The 20416-nt window shown below is 37.0% G+C and overlaps 1 protein-coding gene across 2 annotated transcripts in view; it reads left to right on the top strand.

Annotated features, from left to right (window-relative positions):
- Positions 1-20416, top strand: part of wdr90 (WD repeat domain 90) — a 72210-nt gene that overhangs the window by 21350 nt on the left and 30444 nt on the right. For both annotated transcript variants that reach the window (XM_051934024.1, XM_051934023.1), the window contains exons 16-26: positions 3406-3567; positions 4716-4846; positions 6955-7071; positions 7669-7904; positions 8240-8376; positions 9893-10023; positions 10417-10547; positions 10953-11114; positions 18575-18703; positions 20046-20179; positions 20272-20312. In XM_051934024.1, the coding sequence (XP_051789984.1) occupies positions 3406-3567; positions 4716-4846; positions 6955-7071; positions 7669-7904; positions 8240-8376; positions 9893-10023; positions 10417-10547; positions 10953-11114; positions 18575-18703; positions 20046-20179; positions 20272-20312 (1511 nt within the window). The remainder of the gene's footprint in view (positions 1-3405; positions 3568-4715; positions 4847-6954; positions 7072-7668; positions 7905-8239; positions 8377-9892; positions 10024-10416; positions 10548-10952; positions 11115-18574; positions 18704-20045; positions 20180-20271; positions 20313-20416) is intronic.

Raw genomic sequence — 20416 nt, 5'->3', positions numbered from 1 at the left:
TGTGTTTAAATTCTAGAGAAGAGGTATATCACTACATTTCTGTTGAGGTATTACCTATTATACTTAGTTTAAACTAAGACTGATGTCTTAATTTCCTTTACTAAAAGGAAAAATTAACAGACCATGATACTCAAAAAATATTTAAAGTGTACATCACAGGAGGTGACATTTTCTATATCACAAATATTAAGAGGAATTCTTTATATTATCCTTTTTTTCTTCTTGTAATTATAATGCACACACATACAGTGGAACCTCGGACCACGTACAAATCGGGTTACAACCAAAAAGTTTGCCAAACTTTTGCATCTGTTCACAACCACACACTCGGGTGACGAACAAGCCAGTTTCCCTTCCGGTTCGTACGTGCCAATGATTTCCGCACATGTTCAGTCTCTCCCTGTGCATTTCCTGTGCATAGAGAGAGCCCAACTTCCATGTTTTTCTGCTCCATAAATCCCGGTCAGCGTGAAAAGTAACTCATGTGCACGCGCCTACTGTCCTGCCCCAACTCCTCCCAGAATTACACCTCTTTGAATATGCAAATCAATATAAATAGCCCTTAAGGTCAGTGTTCTGTGAAAAGACAACGGCAAAAGCACGAGGGAAAATAGAAGAATTTCAGCGAATATCATATGGAGGCAAGGAAAAACATACTATTTGTTGGTTTAAACTGTGGTATAGACAACAAAAGGAAGTTGATTAAGTAACCTAGCGTGCCGGGGAAACTCGAAAGCTCAAGTCGCACAGTGCCCGAAATAAAAAAGAACTTGTCACATATCAAAGTCGCTGTGAAAAGGCAAGTCGTAGCCCACCGTCTGAGTGTCATATGAAAGCTAATTAAGGTACAGAGAAACAAAAAAGGCACACTGGTTTGAGCAAGAAATGTCAACTTTAATCTCTAAATTTCCACTTTAATCACGTAGTTTATTTTGTCATTAAAGTAGAACATCATAAAATTTACTAATTTCTCAATCCCATCGTAACTAAAGTATCATGTTAAATGCCTTGTATTTGATTTTCTATGTTCTCTATGTGTGTGAATCACTACGTGCTTCCAGGCTTTCTCTTCCTCCGACAGGACACAGAATCCACTACATTAGTGATATTACAGCTCTCTGAATAATTAAAATACTGAGATGTATACGTAATATCATTTTCATGATGATGGGAGTTAAAGCATGTTATTAAACATGGGAACACGGTGGCACAGTGATTGTTCATGTCTCACGCAAGACGCTTGCTGCACCATGCGCGACCTTTGATGAAATACTTTATTGTAGCAGTACTGTCTCTTTCAAACATACTAACCCCCAATTCCTGTCCTTACTTTTCTTTCTCCAAATACCCAATTGCCACACAATCGGCTCTGTAATAGACGTGAAGCCATCTGTAAGCTTAGAACGCCGATTCTTCAAAACTTTTAAGGAACGTTGAAATATCTTCATAGTACATGTTTAATTATTCTATCCATCTATCATTCCAGTGTCGCGTCAGCACCAGCAAGAATACAGCGCGAGGCAGGAGCAAACCGTGAACGGAGCACCAACGGTTCGCTAGCGCTGTGGCACCGTGTCCTCACATGTTTAATTATTAACAATATAGATTATTTAAATGAAGTTAAAGTCTTATCTGTATAATAAACATATTTTGCTGCATTTCATTTTAAAAATGATATCGTCATCATATGTAAATACGCACTTTATAAAGTGGCTCAGGTTGTGCAATATTATAACTGCATCACAAGTTTACAGTGAGGTAATTGTTCTTATAAGTACAAACCATTCTACAAGGAGCACTTGATGGACTGATTGAGTGCGTTTAGAGCTTTTGGGATGAAACTGTTTCTGAACTGCGAGGTCAGTACAGGAAAGGCTCTGAAGCGTTTGCCATATGAGAGCAGTTCAATAGACAGCATGGCTGAGGCAGCGTGTGCTTGATGCTATATACCGATAATTCTCTTTCCGATCAGCTGCTGTACAGCTGTGATTCACACTCAGATACAGAGATATAAATACTCCGAGTGGTGCAGTGAGAGTAATATGGGAAAAGATGATCTGATGTGGCAAAACCTAACGGGAGCAGCTGAAAGAAGAACAACGTGCAGTGAGAGTAACAACCCTAAAGCAGTTATGGTATTTGGAATAGTTAGACCATTCTGTGGATCATTATCTTGTTACAGGTTAATTACAACCAGATGCTTTAAACTTATAAACAATATGCGGTTAATTTCAGTGTATTTATAAAGCCGCGTCAGGGATGTGGATCTAAAAAAGAAAGGGTAACCACACAGGAACAGTAGCACTGCTTTGACGCTGGGTGCCGCCAGTCTGCAAAACCAAGTGCAGAACTTACGTATGACAGGGTATGAGCTACCGTGGAAATGTGTGTGGCTTTACACTAAGTTTAGGTTTTATACATCGCGATTTGAACATGGAAACGTTCTTATGCAACATTTTTGTGCGTACGCACTGTTTATACATGAGGCCCCTGATACGATGGGTTTGGTGTTAGGGAACCTGAGTGGTCTGCACAGAGCCCTGACCCCAATCCTACTGAACACATTGGGGATAAATTAGAATGATGATTACAAGCCAGGTCTTCTCCTGCAACGCCAATACCTGATCTCAAAGAGATCTTTTGGCTGAATGGGCACAAATTCCCACATATACACTCCAATGTCTTATGGAAATCCTTTCCAGAAGAGTGGCAGCTGTTATGGCCTTATAGTTGTGGCCACCTCTATATTAATCTCTGAGGTTTTGGAATGGGATGTCCAACAAGCTCATATAGGTGTGATTGTCTGGTGTCCACAAACCTTTGCCATACAGTGTATCAATCAGTAAAAAAGACATCCTGCTTTTCTTTTATGTTATAAAGACACCTGTATATATTAATTGCAGATGGCAAATATCCATCCATCCATCCATTATCCAACCCGCTGAATCCGAACACAGGGTCACGGGGGTCTGCTGGAGCCAATCCCAGCCAACACAGGGCACAAGGCAGGAAACAATCCTGGGCAGGGTGCCAACCCACCGCAGGACACACACAAACACACCCACACACTAGGGCCAATTTAGAATCGCCAATCCACCTAACCTGCATGTCTTTGGAATGTGGGAGGAAACCGGAGCGCCCGGAGGAAACCCACACAGACACGGGGAGAACATGCAAACTCCACGCAGGGAGGACCCGGGAATCGAACCCAGGTCCCCAGATCTCCCAACTGCGAGGCAGCAGCGCTACCCACTGCGCCACCGTGCCGCCCAGATGGCAAATATGAACCTAGTAAACATATAGCCTAGGTGGAACATTTGGTTAGCCAGAGAAAAATGTTGTTAATGGTATTCTTTTTAAGGGAATCATATGAACAACATTTTTATTTGCTGTTTGCCATTTCAGGATGATATCTTGTGGTAGAGGCAATATCCGACTTTGGAGAGTACGTAGTGGAGCCCTCCGGTCATGTCCTGTTAATTTGGGGGAGTATCATTCCCAAGAATTTACTGATGTTGCATTTGAAGAAGGCCACTGTGCAGACAGGGAACCTGAGGACCGAACAGTGTAAGTGCACAATTTGTTAAATTTCTGTTTTTCTATTGTGAACTTCTTTGTATGTTAACCAGCAACAAATACTATTGGGTCCTTAACTATTACTTCACATTTTGACATAGTGCAAGTACCCTAACCAAGTACTTTCATATTAAGATCATTTGCTGTTAAATAATACTATATGATTTTCAGATTCCTTGGTAGTTTGGATAAACAATATAATGGGATTTTAAAGTTGGGCTCTCACATGAAAACTCTATTGTCTTTGGAATAGAAATATGGAAGCAAATATTTTTTCACCTATTTTGTCTTTGTATGAAGTTTGTGCAGTATACAGGTACTGAAACAGTACCAAAAACTCCATTTATAAAATGGTATAGTACTATCATTTCTGTATTTTTTGGCCTCGGAAGTAAATGTTATTTTTCAATGACCTCACACTCCACCCCCACTCTACGACATGCTGGAGACTCCACAGGGAAATGACTCTTTGATGCACTGGGTACTCCAAGGGGAACAGAACCCAAACCCACATGCTGTTGAATCTATCAGGGAACCTCTACTTATATTGACACAGCATGCAGTATGACAGTGAGGTGTGTGATTGTGCGCTGCACAAGGGAGATGCTGTGAAGTGGGAGGTATGGGGGATGGATTATGGGCTAGTATGGGTACTGAGGTCAGAAAGCAGGTACTTCCCATCTTGATTGGCATTATTATTAATTATGAGTACCTAAATGTTTTTTTATTTCAACAGTCCAATTTCATTTATGATATATTAGTAATAATTTTCATGTAACTATTAGATTATAGAGAAAATGGGAGGAGAGAGTGATTGGATTAACTATTGCATACTGTTTATATTCCTAGCATGATTCTTTTTTTTTTTTTTTTTTTTTTTAATTTACTTTATTTCTGACTTTATTATTCATAGTGATATAAAAATATGTACAAATCTACATTAGGAGAACTCAAAAATTATTGTTAAGTAGCTTGGTCGATGGTACACAATGAGTCTGATGGAGATGGAGACTCAAGTTCAGTTAACCTTTCCAGATTTTGTAAGCAGCTTAAGAGCTACATCATCATACTTCATGTATGCATGACTGTACCTCTTATTTTCATTTCATTGACTTTTGATTCTCTGTCATTCATTTAAGTTATGCCTGCAGCAAGAGCGGACACATCCTTGAAATTGACTATAAGACTGTTATAATCAGAAATGTGAGACGCCTACTTCCGTCACAGCCAAAGCACTCTCAGCGACGAGAGAAACAGACGTTCAACACAGGTATATAGGATCATTTAATTGTTTAAGCATTTGCTTAATCATGTAAACCAACTAAAAGTAGTGTTTCCGTCCTCTATAGAAATATTACATATTTGTCAATTGTTAATTTAAATAAAGTAGCAGAGTATTTCTTTTATAAACTGTTCAAAGAGAACAAGGTGCTGAATAAACCTATAGCTGCATTGTGTGCTAGTACTGTGTTCAGTAATGTTTATAATTCATATTATATTTTTTAATGGCTATGGAATGCCACATTTATATTAAAACCAGACACAAATACTTTTACAGCATGTACTTGGATTTAAATATGAAATGAAATGTGATGTTTTAAAAGGATCGGGTTTGGCCCAAATATATGTGCATGGATCAAACTACTTTATACTAGTCCAGAAGCCTCAGTTTGTATTAACATTATTTCGGACTACTTTAAACTAGAACGTGGTACTCGACAAGGATGCCACTTATCACCTTTGCTCTTTACAATCGCCATTGAACCATTGGCTGTATACTTTCGAAATGCATCAGAGATAAAGGGGATTTTCAGAGATGGACTTGAACAGAAAATGTCACTATATGCAGATGATATGGTGCTGTATATATCTAACCCACAAAACTCTGTGCCAGTAGTCCTAAAAGCATTAGCATATTTTCAAAAGATATCTGGACTCAAAATCATTTTGAATAAAAGTGTGCTTTTTCCATTGATTTCTCTAGCACACAGTATCGGACTGGATGCCTTCCTATTTATCTTAGCAGATCAGTTTAAATATCTAGGTGTAAATATCACAAGTAAAAATAAAGCTCTTTTTCAACATATTTTGCTGTCTTCATGCAAACAATTAAACATTAGTAGGGAGAATCAGTTAAGATGACCATCCTTCCCAAGCTTCAAATGTACAAGCTATAAAGACCTTTATGTTGACACAAATCGATGAATATACATAAGCCTGGTCTGCAATAGAGATACAATCTTGCAGTACTTCTTTATATTCCCTGCTCTGTGTCCCAGTTAATACACATTACCGTCAATACACTATTAATCCAATTGCCCTTCATTCTTTCAGAATATGGAACCAATGTAGGAAGCACAGAGAAGCTTTTATCTGTTGTATCTTTACATGACAACCACCTTTTTCCACCCTTTCAAACATATACAGTATTTAATGTTTAGAAAATGTCCTGGATTAAAACACTTAGAGACTTGTACATATTGTAGATAATGTCTTTACATCCTACAAAGAATTGCACTTCAAATTTAACTTCTAATCAATACAATTCTTCCACTACTTTCAAGCTAGAAACTTTGTTAAACAGAACCAGCCCAATTTTCCCCACTCCCCGCCTAGTTCTATTCCAGAAGAAATATTGATCAGTCTAGAAGACTCATATAGCATCTGTACAATTTAAAAAATATATTTTAAAGTCCCTTCCTTTCAAAGACCCCAGAGTACATTTGGGAAATGATCTGTCACGTAATATTTCAGAATAGTATTCAATCATTCAACTTGAAATCATTTATTGAGTGAATTTGTCTTGTTTAAAATTGTCCAAAATGTTTCCAGGGAAAGATTCAACCTGTAAACGTTGTAATCTAGCTTCTGCCTCACTGGTCTACATGTTCTAGGCATACCAAATTAATAACATTTTTGACAAAAATCTTTGAATGCCTATCGGATAGCCTCCGTGTCACAATCACTCCGAACCCATTAAGAGCTGTGTTTGGTGTACTCCCAGACAGGCTTAAAGTGGAGAAGGACAAACCTTTGCCTTTACTTCACTACTAACATTAGACTTAATCTTATTCAACTGTAAGAATCACATCCCTCCACTTTTAAGTTGATGGGTAACTGATGTTCTAAACTATTTGAAACTGGAAAATTCTGACTTAGAGGATGTAATCAAAACTTTTAAAAATATGGCAGGATCTAATCAATAACATTTTAAAATAAGCTTCCTTTTCTAGGAAAAGGATTCACTTCCTTTCTTGTTGCCTTAAAGTAGTTTTGGTTGTTGGCTCTCCTTACTTTCTCTTGGGTGGGAGTTGAATTTTGCTTTAAGTTTGACTGGATTATATGGAATGTTAAAAAAAATAAAATGTTTGTCTTCAGGATCTGGAATTGCCATAAACAGTATTAGCATCTCCTCAACATTTTGTGCTACCGGCTCAGAAGATGGATTTCTTCGTTTGTGGCCCCTTGATTTTTCCAGTGTGTTTTTGGAAGCGGGTAAGCTAAGTTTTGTATTTTCTGTGCTTTTTCGTATTACTTTGTAATTGGCTGTTGGAGCTATTTACCTTGTATTGTAGCCTAGTCGTAGATTAATACATCATTTTATGGCTTCTGTGGAAGTGTGGCTTCAATATAAGATCATGAACAAATTAGGCTAATTATTTTTAAAAAGAACCCACAGATTGAATATGTAGCCTAGTCGTAGATTAATACATCATTTTATGGCTTCTGTGGAAGTGTGGCTTCAATATAAGATCATGAACAAATTAGGCTAATTATTTTTAAAAAGAACCCACAGATTGAATATTATAGGAATATATCTACATGGTTATCTAGACTCAATCATATCCTTTCTAATAGTATAAATCCATAAACCAATACAGGTAGTGGAAGACAATCAGTTTTTCATAATATGTATTTTGTTTTTATGCACATAAAAGATAATTTGGCTGTATGCAGTCTTTCTTCTGTATGTTTTACAGATGCTTTGCTCTTCAAAATGAACTGAGAGTCCAGTCTAGTTAACAGATAGTGGCAAGATTCCATTATTTGACTGTAAATAATATATTCTGGCTTCTTTTCCTTTATTCAAAGAACATGAAGGGCCAGTAAACTTTGTGAGCATTGGCTCAGAAGGATTAAGCATTCTGGCTGCCACTTCTACTGGAAACTTAGGATATTTGGATGTGAGCAGTCGAAAGTACACCACTCTGATGAGGTCACATGTGGATACGATTCTGGCTTTCAGCATTGATGGCATACGAAGACACATAGCTACAGTCTCTTTAGATAACACTATTAGAGTATGGGATCTTGACTCCATGCAGCAGGTATATTGTTTTTAAATTCTTGAATTGGTGTTAAGCAGGTTGCATATTAAAGACTTCTTAAATAGTTGCTTTTCCTTTTTGACTGATTTACCTTTTTTCTTGTAAGAAACAATTCAGTTTTAGACTACATTGTTACCTTTAAAAGAAAAGTATTCTTCCTTTTTATGAGTTGAATAAATTAGTATACTTTATAGTTCCTAGAGCACATAACTCAAGTTAGTGTATCATTTTTATGATATGATTAGGGAAAACATTTTAGTGGCAGAAATATGATAGTTTACATTCTAAAAGTGATTATAAAATTGCCAAATTGCCTAACCTTTACATTTTCCTAGCTATATGATTTCATCTCCGAAGATATTCCTAGTACTGTATCATTCCACCCCATGCAGCCAGTTTTTGCATGTGGCTTCAGCTCTGGCATGGTCCGGGTATTCAGCATTGCACGCTCAACAATTCTTGCTGAACACAAGTATGTCTTGAGATTTCTTTTGTAACTTTTACCTCTGTGTTTTGAAAATGAACAAATTCAAACATGGTATGTTCCTGTCATGAAAGTATAACATGACACTAAGTTGTGTGTTGACAGAAACAGTCATATGAATTTCATGAAACATATTTATGTGTAGAAAATTATGTATTCATTTTTATTGTTAAAGTTAAGTTGTTTGATAGTTTTTTGAACTTGACAATTTAAACAGGGCCTCATCTCCTTTCCACTTTAGTCCATTCTTGTACTCCTTTGTGGATTCCTAATTACTTCTTATATGTAGCCCTTGTATAATGGACATTGATTAAAAAAAACTTTTGGGGTATATTGCTCTGACATAGAAAAGAGAGAAAAAAAGCAGAACATACTCTATATACACATCTTTTAGCTTAATGGAATATTTCACCTGTAGTTTAAAATTTTCACTGTTTTTTCTTTTGAGAATGTTTCAGTAAGAGGAATTTGTTGTTCAGTCAGGTTATTCAGTTTATTATGGATCTGGAAGGTTATATAATGAAACAGTGATTTGCAATTGATCACTTAATTAGAATGGAATGTTCCCAAAAAGTGCCTTCAAAACAATGGTGTTCAGTAACTAGGACCCATGAGGTGTTTTCCATATCAAAACTGAAAGACATCTATTTTGTAAACAAATTGGAGCCTTCTTTGATTCCAGTTTTTTTTTCTTGTCATGTAGCATCATTAGGTTTTGGTGCAGGTGCTGAATGCATTTTAAAGCTTGTTGTAGGATTTCTATTAAGCTTCTTCTTTGTGAGGTGATTCAGATTACTTCACTGATCTGAAACAAGTACAGTAACTTAAATTACTTTGAACACTGAAATATCCAACAGTAGGCAGTATAAGTGGTCCTTGCAAAATAAATTTTAGACTTAAATTATGTTATTCATTTAACATTGACAGCAGGTATTCTTCTTGCAATAGTTTCAAAGGTGTGAACAGTTCTGAACAGTTAAATGAGTTGCTGGCTTTCCTGTCTTATGCTTAGTGACTCTAAATTGACCAGGTGCGTGTGTCCTTAGTTAAGAGAAGATAATGATATTCTGCGTAAAAATAGTATCTGCCTTGCTTCACTTCCTGTCTATCCTGAGAATATTTATCAATGGATATAGATATGTGTCCTTGTTAATATTACTTTATCTTTACTGTTCAGTGGTGGATTTGGAATTGTTTTAATATACACAGTCGCAGGAAACCATTGTCCAATTCAATTTACATGAACACAATATACAAAGGGCTGAAAAGTGTTCGTTTCTTCTTCACAGAGACATTTCTGAAGTTAAAACAACTTTTTTGTTTTACAAACTGTCTTCTTTGCTATCAATTTAGGTAGAAGTGTCCTTTTTTCTAATTAATTTATTGGTTTTATTTTCATCTGTGATCTTAATGTGAAGACTGCTTGAGCTCATGTAGTGTTGATTGAATGACAATTGCTTGCATTGTTCTGCTACTTAAAACCAGGTTTTCATTGTCCTTTTAGACAACACCGAGGCCAGATAACTGGTCTAAGATTTTCACCAAATGGAGAATATTTATATAGTGCTGGGTCAATGGGTGCACTCGCACTCTACAGTGCAGCAGAGCAGGAATATCATGTCATTAGAGTTTTGGGTAAGCTAAAGCTTTTACTTCAGATGGGTTAACCATTATTAGTTGTCTTTCAATCATGCCTTTTATTATTTTAAAGAGAAATTTGTAACTAATTAATCACACATGCAGTTTGAAATATGTTGACTTATGAATATACTGTTTTTCTAACATACCTCAAAGATCTTGTACTGACAGAAATTTTTATATTAGTAAGCATTTAGTGTTTGAACCCTAGTGTGCAAATTTAATTTTCCGGCCTTTGCTCAGTATGAAACCTGACTGAGTTCACTGTTCTTGAACTTTATTTGCCTTAATACTGTATCATTCTGTTGTGTTCTCTTTGTAAAATGTTGAGATTGTGAGGAAGAAGCAATATAAAATGTATTATTTTTATCTTATTTACCTTCCTGAAAGGCAACGTGGTTGTAAGAAGACAGGGATGGTGTCCTGATGTACTTACTGTGAGTGATGACAGCAGATCCCTGGCTTTTGTTGGACCCACAGAGTATATTGTTACTGTGATGGATGCATGTTCATTAGATGAGGTAACTTGCAGTTATCATGATGCAAAGCAATTATTTTGTTGCATGGTTTTCACTTTATGATGAAAGATCACTGAACATTTATTTTTGTAGATTAATTAAATTTTGGGTGTACAGGTGATGTCTAGGTTGGGAGTATCAAGTTGTGATTTATACAGTAACAGCTTTCAGTTTTTACTGTGTGCATGCAGTAGGAAATATACATTCTTTCAAATAGGAAAGAAAAAGATTTTTCAGGCCCAATTTTTTTTTTTTTAAACAATGTTACTTGTTTCATTACATATTTAGCTCATTGCCAGTGGTACCATAAAAGGCAAAATGAGGAAGTGAACCCTCTTTCATTGCACATTGCTTATTCTAATACTTGGTTTCATTCTGTGAAAACTATGTATTTTTTCTCTCTCTTAGCTTCTACGAATAGATGTGAGTATTTTAGACCTGGAAAGCACTAATCTGGATTCTGCTGTGAAGGTGTGCTACGCACCCACTTCTGTTGGACACCTTTTAGTCAGCACGTCATCAAACAAAATCCTCTGGCTAGATGCTAAAAGTGGACGACTTATTCGAGAGGTAAAGTCATATGTTATGTTGCTAAGTTTTTAAAAAGAGTACAAAATTAAACAATCTCTTAAAGTAATCTGCTTTCTGAAGGAGCTTCATTTGTTGCTAGGTATCACTTAAACAGACTTGAACTCCATGTTTTCAGGGATTGTAGTTAGGTACAATGGGTCTCCTAATAACTGGAGGCCTTTTTTATTAGATATTTTTAATGAGCCTTGCATTTGCAAGATTTTGAACTATCTGTGCATTATGCATTATAAACTATGGTAGTGGTTTACAGTTTATATGCACAAATGGGTTTACTTTTCTTTTTTGTTAGTCAAAAAGAAGAGGTCTTAGTATTCTAACTATTGCAATTCACATTCGTAAAGCAGCATATTTTGTTGTAATAAAGCAGAGGTGTTAACTATTAAATGCAAATGTTTCTTAAATGTAACAAATGAATTGTTTATATTAGTGTATCTTATTTATCTAGCACTTTTCCCATGCTCAAAGGCCTTCACAGAAATTCAAAGTGAACAATAGGCCATATATAAGTTTGGAAACAAATACCCACAAAGAACACTAAAGATAAATACAGGAACCATAAGGCATTGAATTATAATAAGAGACAATAAACCAGAGTCAAAATACCAAATATACAAAATGTTACAAGTAAACACTAAACAAATACCATAACTTGTGATGCAAATGCAAATTGTCTTGAGTACCTTGTCAATAAGTGTGAACTGAAACAAGAGTAAGAAAGTAGGGAACAGTTTAAATTCCTTCCTGAACAAATGAGTTTTAAGTTGTTTTTTTAAAAGAATGAATTTTATATTCAATCCTGTAAGCCAGTAAAACTGAAGCAGCATGGGTGTTATGTGATTACTGTTGCGGATCTGTGTAAGGACATTTTCAGCAAAGGTTGAATCAAGTAGAGATGTGTTAACAGATTAGAAGGGACACCTGCCAGTAGAGAGTTACAGCAGTCAATGCAGGATGAAATAAAAGCATGGACAATTTTCTCAGCTTCAGAAAAGGAGAGGAATGAGCAAACATGGGATATGTTACAATGGAGTAAGTAAGAAAGTTTCTTAATGTGATTTAAGTGGATAGAATAATAAAGGGAGGAAACCAAGATGACACCAAGATTTATAGCAGAAGAAAATGGCAATACGATTGTGTGAAAAGGAGGTAATTTTCTTAAGCTCAAATTTGTACCAATAAGCATGACTTTAGTTTTGTTGTAATTTCAATTTAAAGAGTTATGTTCCATTCATGTTTTAATTTCACTGAGGCAAATCGTGAGCTAAGAAAACTCTGAGAAACTTTTCACTTTTAACCCTGAAATAAATTTTGGTATCTGCGTACAAATGATTGCCCACTAAGTATCTGCAGTAGCTGAGAACTGGATGATGGTTATTCTTAGATTTGTGCAGCAGGGTAAACCTGACTTAATGCTAATTAATGGATTTTTACTTCTGCACTGCAAAAATGTGCAACCCTGCTGTTGGAACTAATTTGTAATTTATTGTACTGTGGTGGTTTCTGGAACAGAATCCTGTTTTTTTGTCCTGCATTAAGGGCATCATGAATTGAGACAAAACATCAGCAACATAAAACTTACAAATGCAACATTTGTCATGATGGTTACCTGTGAGGTCTGAACCAAATTTGGAGTCCATTTTGAAAAAAAAAAAGTCCTGTTTGGACTCCAATCTATGTAATCTATGGTTAAAAAGATTCTTTCATCTAGTTGCAAGAAAACATTTGGTAAACCTATTCAAAGTTTCATTCAACAGTCATTATTAACAAGTCATTTGGCTTGTTCATAACTGTTTCTGATCATGTCTGTTCGTTAGTTGCTGTGGAAGGACACTATCATAGTGTAGTGCTGATGGTTTTTAATGAAATTCTGCATCTGTTGCATTTTCTGCCTACAAAAATTCAATCACTACATATTGATCATCCTTGTGTTTGTGGTAGGCAGAACTGTGTTGCTAATGAACGAACAGCTAAATGTTACTAAAATGTGAAGAACTTTAATACTTTGCTCTAGTCTAGTAAAATGCAGTAGGTGTACTTTTCAGATACTTTTTGACTTTAAAGGAATACTTCATCCTAAAATAATAATAAATGATCATTTTTGTATCAGAATGAAAGGAAGGTGGGTTTTCAGTTCAGAAACTTAATCATATTTCCATGCACTTCAGTGTTGACCATGAGTGGATTTTCTGGAAATGCTTTATTTAATAGTATTTTAATAAAAATACATGTTTGAAATGTTGTAAGCATAAGACTGGATACCTGGGGCCTCATGTATAACGGCGTGCGTAGAACTCGCACTATAACATTGCATAAGCACAAAAGCGGAAATGTTCGTGCGCACAAAAAAATGCAGATGCATAAACATGTGTGAATGCCAACTTTCATGTTCTTCCACTACATAAATCCCGGTCAGCGTGAAAAGTAACGCCCGTGCACGTGCCTGCTGTCCCGCCCCAACTCCTTCCAAAATTACGCCTCTTTGAATATGCAAATCAATATAAATAGCCCTTAAGCTCCGCCTTCTATGAAAAGACAATAGCAAAAGCACGAGGGACAATAGAAGAATTTCAGTGAATACCAAGTGAAGGCAAGGAAAACGTACTACAGTAATCCCTCCTCGATCGCGGGGGTTGCGTTCCAGAACCCCATGCGAAAGGTGAAAATCCGCCAAGTAAAAACCATATGTTTATATGGTTATTTTTATATTGTCACGCTTGGGTCACAGATTTGCACAGAAACACAGGAGGTTGTAGAGACAGGAACTTTACTCAAACACTGCAAACAAACCTTTGTCTCTTTTTCAAAAGTTTAATCGTGCTCCATGACAAGACAGAGACAGTCCCGTCTCACAATTAAAAGAATGCAAACATATCTTCCTCTTCAAAGGAGTGCGCGTCAGGAGCAGAGAATGTCGGAGAGAGAGAAAAGCAAACAATCAAAAATCAATAGGTGCTGTTCGGGCTTTTAAGTATGCGAAGCACCGTGTGGGAAGCATATCGCAAAGCAACCACAAGGAAGGGAGCAATGTGAAGGTATTCGTTCAGCATTTTTTTGACGAGCGTCCGTATCCTCTAGGGGTGCGAACAGCCTCCCTGCTCACACCCCCTCTGTCAGGAGCAGAGAATATCAGAGGAAGAGAGAGAGAGAGAAAAGCAAACAATCAAAAATCAATAGTTGCTGTTAGGGCTTTTAACTCTTTTAGGGCGGATGTCGACTTTTGTCGACAGGAGGGGTTGAAGGCGAATGTCGACAAAAGTCGCCATCCAGGGATAGGGGGCGACAATCAGCTGTTATTGGCGACAAATCTCACTGTCACGTCACAGGCATTCCCTCTGTGCTTGGAGGAATGCTAGACTCGTTGACTCGGCAAATAAACCTTGCGTGTGCGTGAGTTGTGAAATGTAAACAAAGGCAAGATGGCACCGACATGTGAAAAGGCAGCGAAGCAAGTGCAGAAAAGAAAACACTCGGCAGGCGATGTTTTGCGCATTATCGCGAAGTCGGACTCTTGATTTTTCAGAATCGGACTTTATTGGCAGTGATCAGGAGATCGAGCAAGAGAGTTAGAAGCAGGCATCAGCTGATCAGACACCAGCCGATGCCGCGCCAGCGGATCTGCTGCCAGTTGAGTGCCTTCGCGCAGCCGATGCATCTACGGCAAAGTTCGCATGGGATAAATCCACAGACATTGATCCGTTGAGAGCCGATCTGGCTACCGGAGTTTACAAGACGGCATGGCTTGCTGTTGGACACGACAGATCACCAGCTGCTGTACTTCAGGCTGCTCTCTCCTGATGCTGCTTTTCAGCTACTGTCAGACGAGACAAACAGGTAGGCAGAGATTTTTTTTGAATCGCGGGCTGCGTTTGCATCGCATTCTCGTTTTTCAAAGTGGAAACCCACAACGAAAGACGAGATGAAGCGCGCTGTGGCATTACAAATAGAGATGGGACAGAACTGGTGATATAACTTCAGGGAGCATTGGTCCAAACGTGTTTTGTCCCCTGGTGGCTTAGGTACGTGCTGCTGCAAAGTTTTATTCACTTCTGCAATAAACAGAAGCAAATCCCATGGGGTGAGCCAGGCTATAATGCCATACATAAAGTTCATAAAGTTTCAGAAGATGAAAAGAGGTGACAATACGGTTTTCATGCAGGCAGAAAACTTGGTGGCAGTGGCATGGCATGATGGCAAATGGGTGACTTGTCTCTCTACAGTACACACTAACAATATATGTTAGAAAGTGCAGCAACAGACAATTGAAAAATAGGCATCAAAGCAACACATATTGTAAGGAGTGCAATGTGGCAATGACTGAAATTGGCTGCTTTGAGCGAGATCAGACTTTGCTGTGTAAAATGTATGTGAAATCATAGAGTATGCAGGCTCATACAACATGCAAGACAGTAACATTTGTCAAAAGTAAATATTTTTGTTGATTTGATGTGTTAAACAATTGCTTTGTGTTCTTTTTTAAAAATGTTAGTTTTTGGAAAAATATTCAGCCCTGGGAGAAAAGAAACAAAAAAAAAATTAGCCCTAAAAGAGTTAAGTATGCGAAGCACAATGCGGGAAGCATATCGCAAAGCAGCCACAAGGAAGGGAGCAATGTGAAGGTAGTCTTTCATTGTTTTTTGAGGAGTGTCCGTATCCTCTAGGGGTGCGAACAGTCCCTCTGCTCACAATATATTTGAGGAGTTTCATTTAATACGCAATATGTGCTCTGATTGGGTAGCTTCTCAGCCATCCGCCAATAGCGTCCCTTGTATGAAATCAACTGGGCAAACCAACTGAGGAAGCATGTACCAAAAATTAAAAGACCCATTGTCCACTGAAACCCACAAACCAGCGGAAAATCTGCGATATATATTAAATATGCTTACATATAAAACCCGAGATAGAGTGAAGCTGCGAAAGTCGAAGCGTGATATAGCGAGGGATTACTGTATTTGTTGTTTTAAACAGTGGTATAAACAACAAAAGGAAGATGATCGAGTGACACAGCGTGTCGGAGAAACTCGAAAGCTCAAGTTTACAAAGTCGCATATCAAATTCGCCGTGAAAAGGAGAGTAGTAGCCCACCGTCTGAGTGTCATATGAAAGCTTATTAGGGTACAGAGGAAAAAAAAGGCACACAGTGGGGGAAAAAAACTCGAAATGTCAACTTTAATCTCTAAATTTCCAGTTTAATCACATAGTTTATTTTGTCATTAAAGTAGAACATCGTAAACTTCATCTTAAAATTGTTTAATTTACTAGTTTCTCAAATCCCATTGTAACTAAAGTAGCACGTTAAATGCTTTGTTTTATATTTGATCTTCTATGTGCTGTATGTGTGTGAATCACTACGTGCTTCCAGGCTTTCTCTTCCTCCGACAGGACACAGAATTCATTACATTTGTAATATTACAGCTCTCTGAATAATTAAAATACTGAGATGTATATGTGATATCATTTTCATGATGATAGAAGTTAAAGCGTATTATTAAACATGGGAACACGGTGGCGCACTGATTGTTACTGTCTCACACAAGATGCTTGCTGCGTCATACGCGACCTTCGATGAAATACTTTATTGTAGCAATACTGTCTCTTTCAAACGTACTAACCCCTAATTCCTGTCCTTACTGTTCTTTCTCCAAATACCCAATCGCCACACAATCAGCTCTGTAATAGACATTAAGCCATCTGTAAGCTTAGAACGCCGATTCTTCAAGACTTTTAAGGAACATTGAAATATCTTCGTAGTATGTGTTTAATTATTCTATCCATCTATCCTTCCAGTGTCACGCCAGCACCAGCAAGAATACAGTGTGAGGCAGGAACAATCCATGAACGGAGCGCCAGCTCCTCGCTAGTGCTGCGGCACCGTGTCCTCATGTTTAATTAACAATATAGATTATTTAAATGAAGTTAGTTTTATCTGTATAATATAATAAACATGAAGCCCCTGATGTTTGGTTTAGCAATTCTGGGGTTTTCATGGATATTTTGAAATTGTTTTCATATCATTTAATTCAAACTGGGTCCCCATTAAAGGTCATTGTTTCAGGAATTTTGTTCTCTCCTCTCACCATGAAAACATGACATTAAAACTTTTTCATGTCCATCAGTACAAACAGTCCAGGCTACGTAACAGATACAAAATTATTAGTTTTGGATGAAGTATTTCTTTAAACTGTGGTGAGAGTTCTGCTGAAAACACAAGTCCCAATTTAGGTGGCAAGTGAATCTGTTTTCAAGTAAACTGCAGATTAAGCTGGAGTGAGAAAATATTTTTGTTTTAGGTAACCTGAAGACCGCTTTCTTGTAGATATTCGCTAGATGGTAATAGTTTTCATAAAGTTCTATTCTACAAAAAAAAGAAAGTGTGTTATGGTGCTCCCTTTTTAGTCCATCCATTTAAAAAAAAAACAGTGTATTTAGACACCCATTCCAGCCTATTCTGGAACTGATTTAAGGAAAAGAATTTTTTGCACCGAGTCACAAATGATGTGTTGTAGTAGCAGTAGTAGTAATTATAATAATAATACACTTTGTAAGAAATTTAGAACATGTAGTACTGTTGTGCAGCAGGTGTCTCTAAGATAAGAAAGTATATGAAAAGGAACTGATAAATGGACTTTTGTGCTACATAAGAATGTATTCCATTTGTTTTAAAAATATCCATGTTGAGTTTTTTTTCTTTAAAAAAAATTATATTTTAACATATTTCTGTTCATCACATGGTGTAGTACCTATTCAGCAATCCTTTCCCTCAACTCCAAAATAAATGAATCTTGCTTTCCCTCTGTGCATCCTCCTGTTCTTTCTTAACTGTCTTTTCAAATTTTGTTTTATATTCCTGAGTCTTTGGCCATGCTTCATGATCATACGCTATACGACACATCCCCCTACTTTTCTGAGTTTTTCCCATGTGAGTGCCAGAGAGGCTTCTCTTAGAAATCAGTGGAGAGAAGTAAAATTCCCTCCTGGAGATCTCACCCTTGCTACCTTTAATTCCGCACGACTACCTCTATACCTTAAAAAATGCAATTTTCCAGTTTTTTGCATCACATTTGTCTCGCCAGCATATAATTTAACACTTGGTACATCAGTCTCCTGCACCTCTAATACAAAATGGAAGAAACATTTGTGCTCAGGGCCAGCTCTCTGCCAGAATATTACAACCTACATGTATATACAGTATTCAGTGTACAGTACTTTCTGCAATACAGACCATTTGTAATTCATCATACTGGTTTTAAATACTCTGTGGAGTGGTAAGTAAACACTATGGTGTTGTCTCGGTTCACTATTAATATGAACTCTGTGTAGTGATTTGGTAGTTCTTGCTTTCCTAGGCAGTAAACATTTTGATTATAGTTATGGATTTAACAGTACAGGAAAGTCTTTGTATGTATTGTCAAATGCTATAGTTTGTCCTGTATTCTGTGCAGGTGTCCAATGTACATAAGCAGCAGTGTTCTTCACTGTCTGTGAGTGATGATGGCCAATTCCTGATTACTGCTGGAGAAAAAGTAGTCAAAGTATGGGATTACAATATGAAACATGATGTTAACTACCAGGTAAGCAGGTGAAACAGCTGTATCCATTTGCTGAGATTATATTTTTTCAGCTTTAATTTGTTGTGTTTTCATTGAATACTTCATCAAACCCAGAGAGGCATTTTTTTTGTACATTTATATAGAATGAAAATGGTTAGTGTTAAGTACTACTGTTTCATCGATCCAGTGTTCTGGATTCAAATCCAAAGCCCACACATAATCTATGTAAAATTTGTGCTTTTTCCCTGTGTCTGGGAGGGTTTCCTTCTGAGTACTTCCACATCTTCAAAGACATGTTTGGTTAAATCAACTGGAGCTGTAACTTAGTCCAATATGCGCGTGAGGATGGGTGTTTGTGAGAGAGTGAGTGAGTGGGAGGGCCCTGCAATGGATTTACAACTAATTCCTGCCTTGTGCCTGATTGTAGCAGGATATACTCTATTCCCAATGACACCGACCAGTTTGTAATAAATCCATGTATACAAGAAGGTTTGTGTTTTCTTTTTTAAACATATAATACTAATATCTATAAAATATAATTTTTAAATTTTGTACATTTTATAAGTAATTTGTGCAGAGTCTTATTGTGTTCAATAAAAAGTCTGAACTACTCTTTTTTTTTTTCCCCCATTAAGCCAAAGCAAGAGACTGGTAGTTAAAATGACATCAATAGCTTTTTTTAGGCATAAATAAAAATGTATTTTTATGCGTTAGGAGGGCCATCCCAGTGCTCTTAACAAATACAGTACAGTTCTTTACCCATATAGTGCAGTTAATGTCTTTCCATTTTTATAGCTTGAGGAAAAACATAATTTATTGGGAGTGTCCCAGTATTCAGTACTGTGAAATGAACTAGCTTGTGCTTTACAGACTTGACTCCTTGGCTACTACTAAAAATTGCCTGCCAGTTAAAAGCGTGTTAGTAAAATCTGTGTTGATAGACAAAATTCTGTAGAGCGTATGTGCCTTTTACAATCCCAGCTGTCATGTACAATGTTCTCCTCGGGTAACAATATACTGTCAATGTCACAAGTTATTAGTATTCCGTGAACCTCTCTTGAAGCATTACATTTAACCTGTGGCCCAGCTGCTATGAAGTATTAGGAAAATTTTGTTAGAAGGTTTCTTTAGAACACTTCTTAAATGATACTATGCTAATATGGCTGCATGTGATTATGATTGAGTGACTGATATCATTATTTTTATCTCTGTCACACCAAGCTAACTGTTAAATGGGTAGCATTTTAAAATGTATGCCCTACCTTCTGTATCTCCTGGAAGCAGGCTCTTTGTATAATTTAGAGTGCCAGCAATGAAGAGGAAAGTTGGAAGCTAACCTTTTCTTTCATCTGCCCCACTCTAGGTATTTATTGGCCATTCAGAGCAGATCCAACAGGTAAACTTTGCACCAGATCAGCTTGGCATTGTTACTGTAGGAGATGCAGTATATATCTGGGATTTTTTGGCAAGTCCAGCTGAATTGCAACACAGTAAAAGGTGAAAATGATAGCAATAATGAATAAATTTTAAGTGGGTAGTTAATTTTCTGTTTATAAGAGTTTCTTCATGTAGGTATTTCTCTTTATTAGGGTTCTGTCACCTGCTAAACCTCAATCACCCCTCAAACAAGGTGAGATGTCAAGTCAGGATGTTTTGTGCAAACATATGTTATTAAGTTAAAGGAAATTCTCCCAAAAGAGAAGCTGGACTGTCTTTCACATAATACTGTCTTTT

This window comes from Erpetoichthys calabaricus, chromosome 11 (genome assembly GCF_900747795.2).
Source record: "Erpetoichthys calabaricus chromosome 11, fErpCal1.3, whole genome shotgun sequence".
Classification (NCBI taxonomy): Eukaryota; Metazoa; Chordata; class Cladistia; order Polypteriformes; family Polypteridae; genus Erpetoichthys; species Erpetoichthys calabaricus.
Note: the sequence above shows the minus strand (reverse complement) of the source record. Positions and strands in the feature narration are given on the sequence as shown.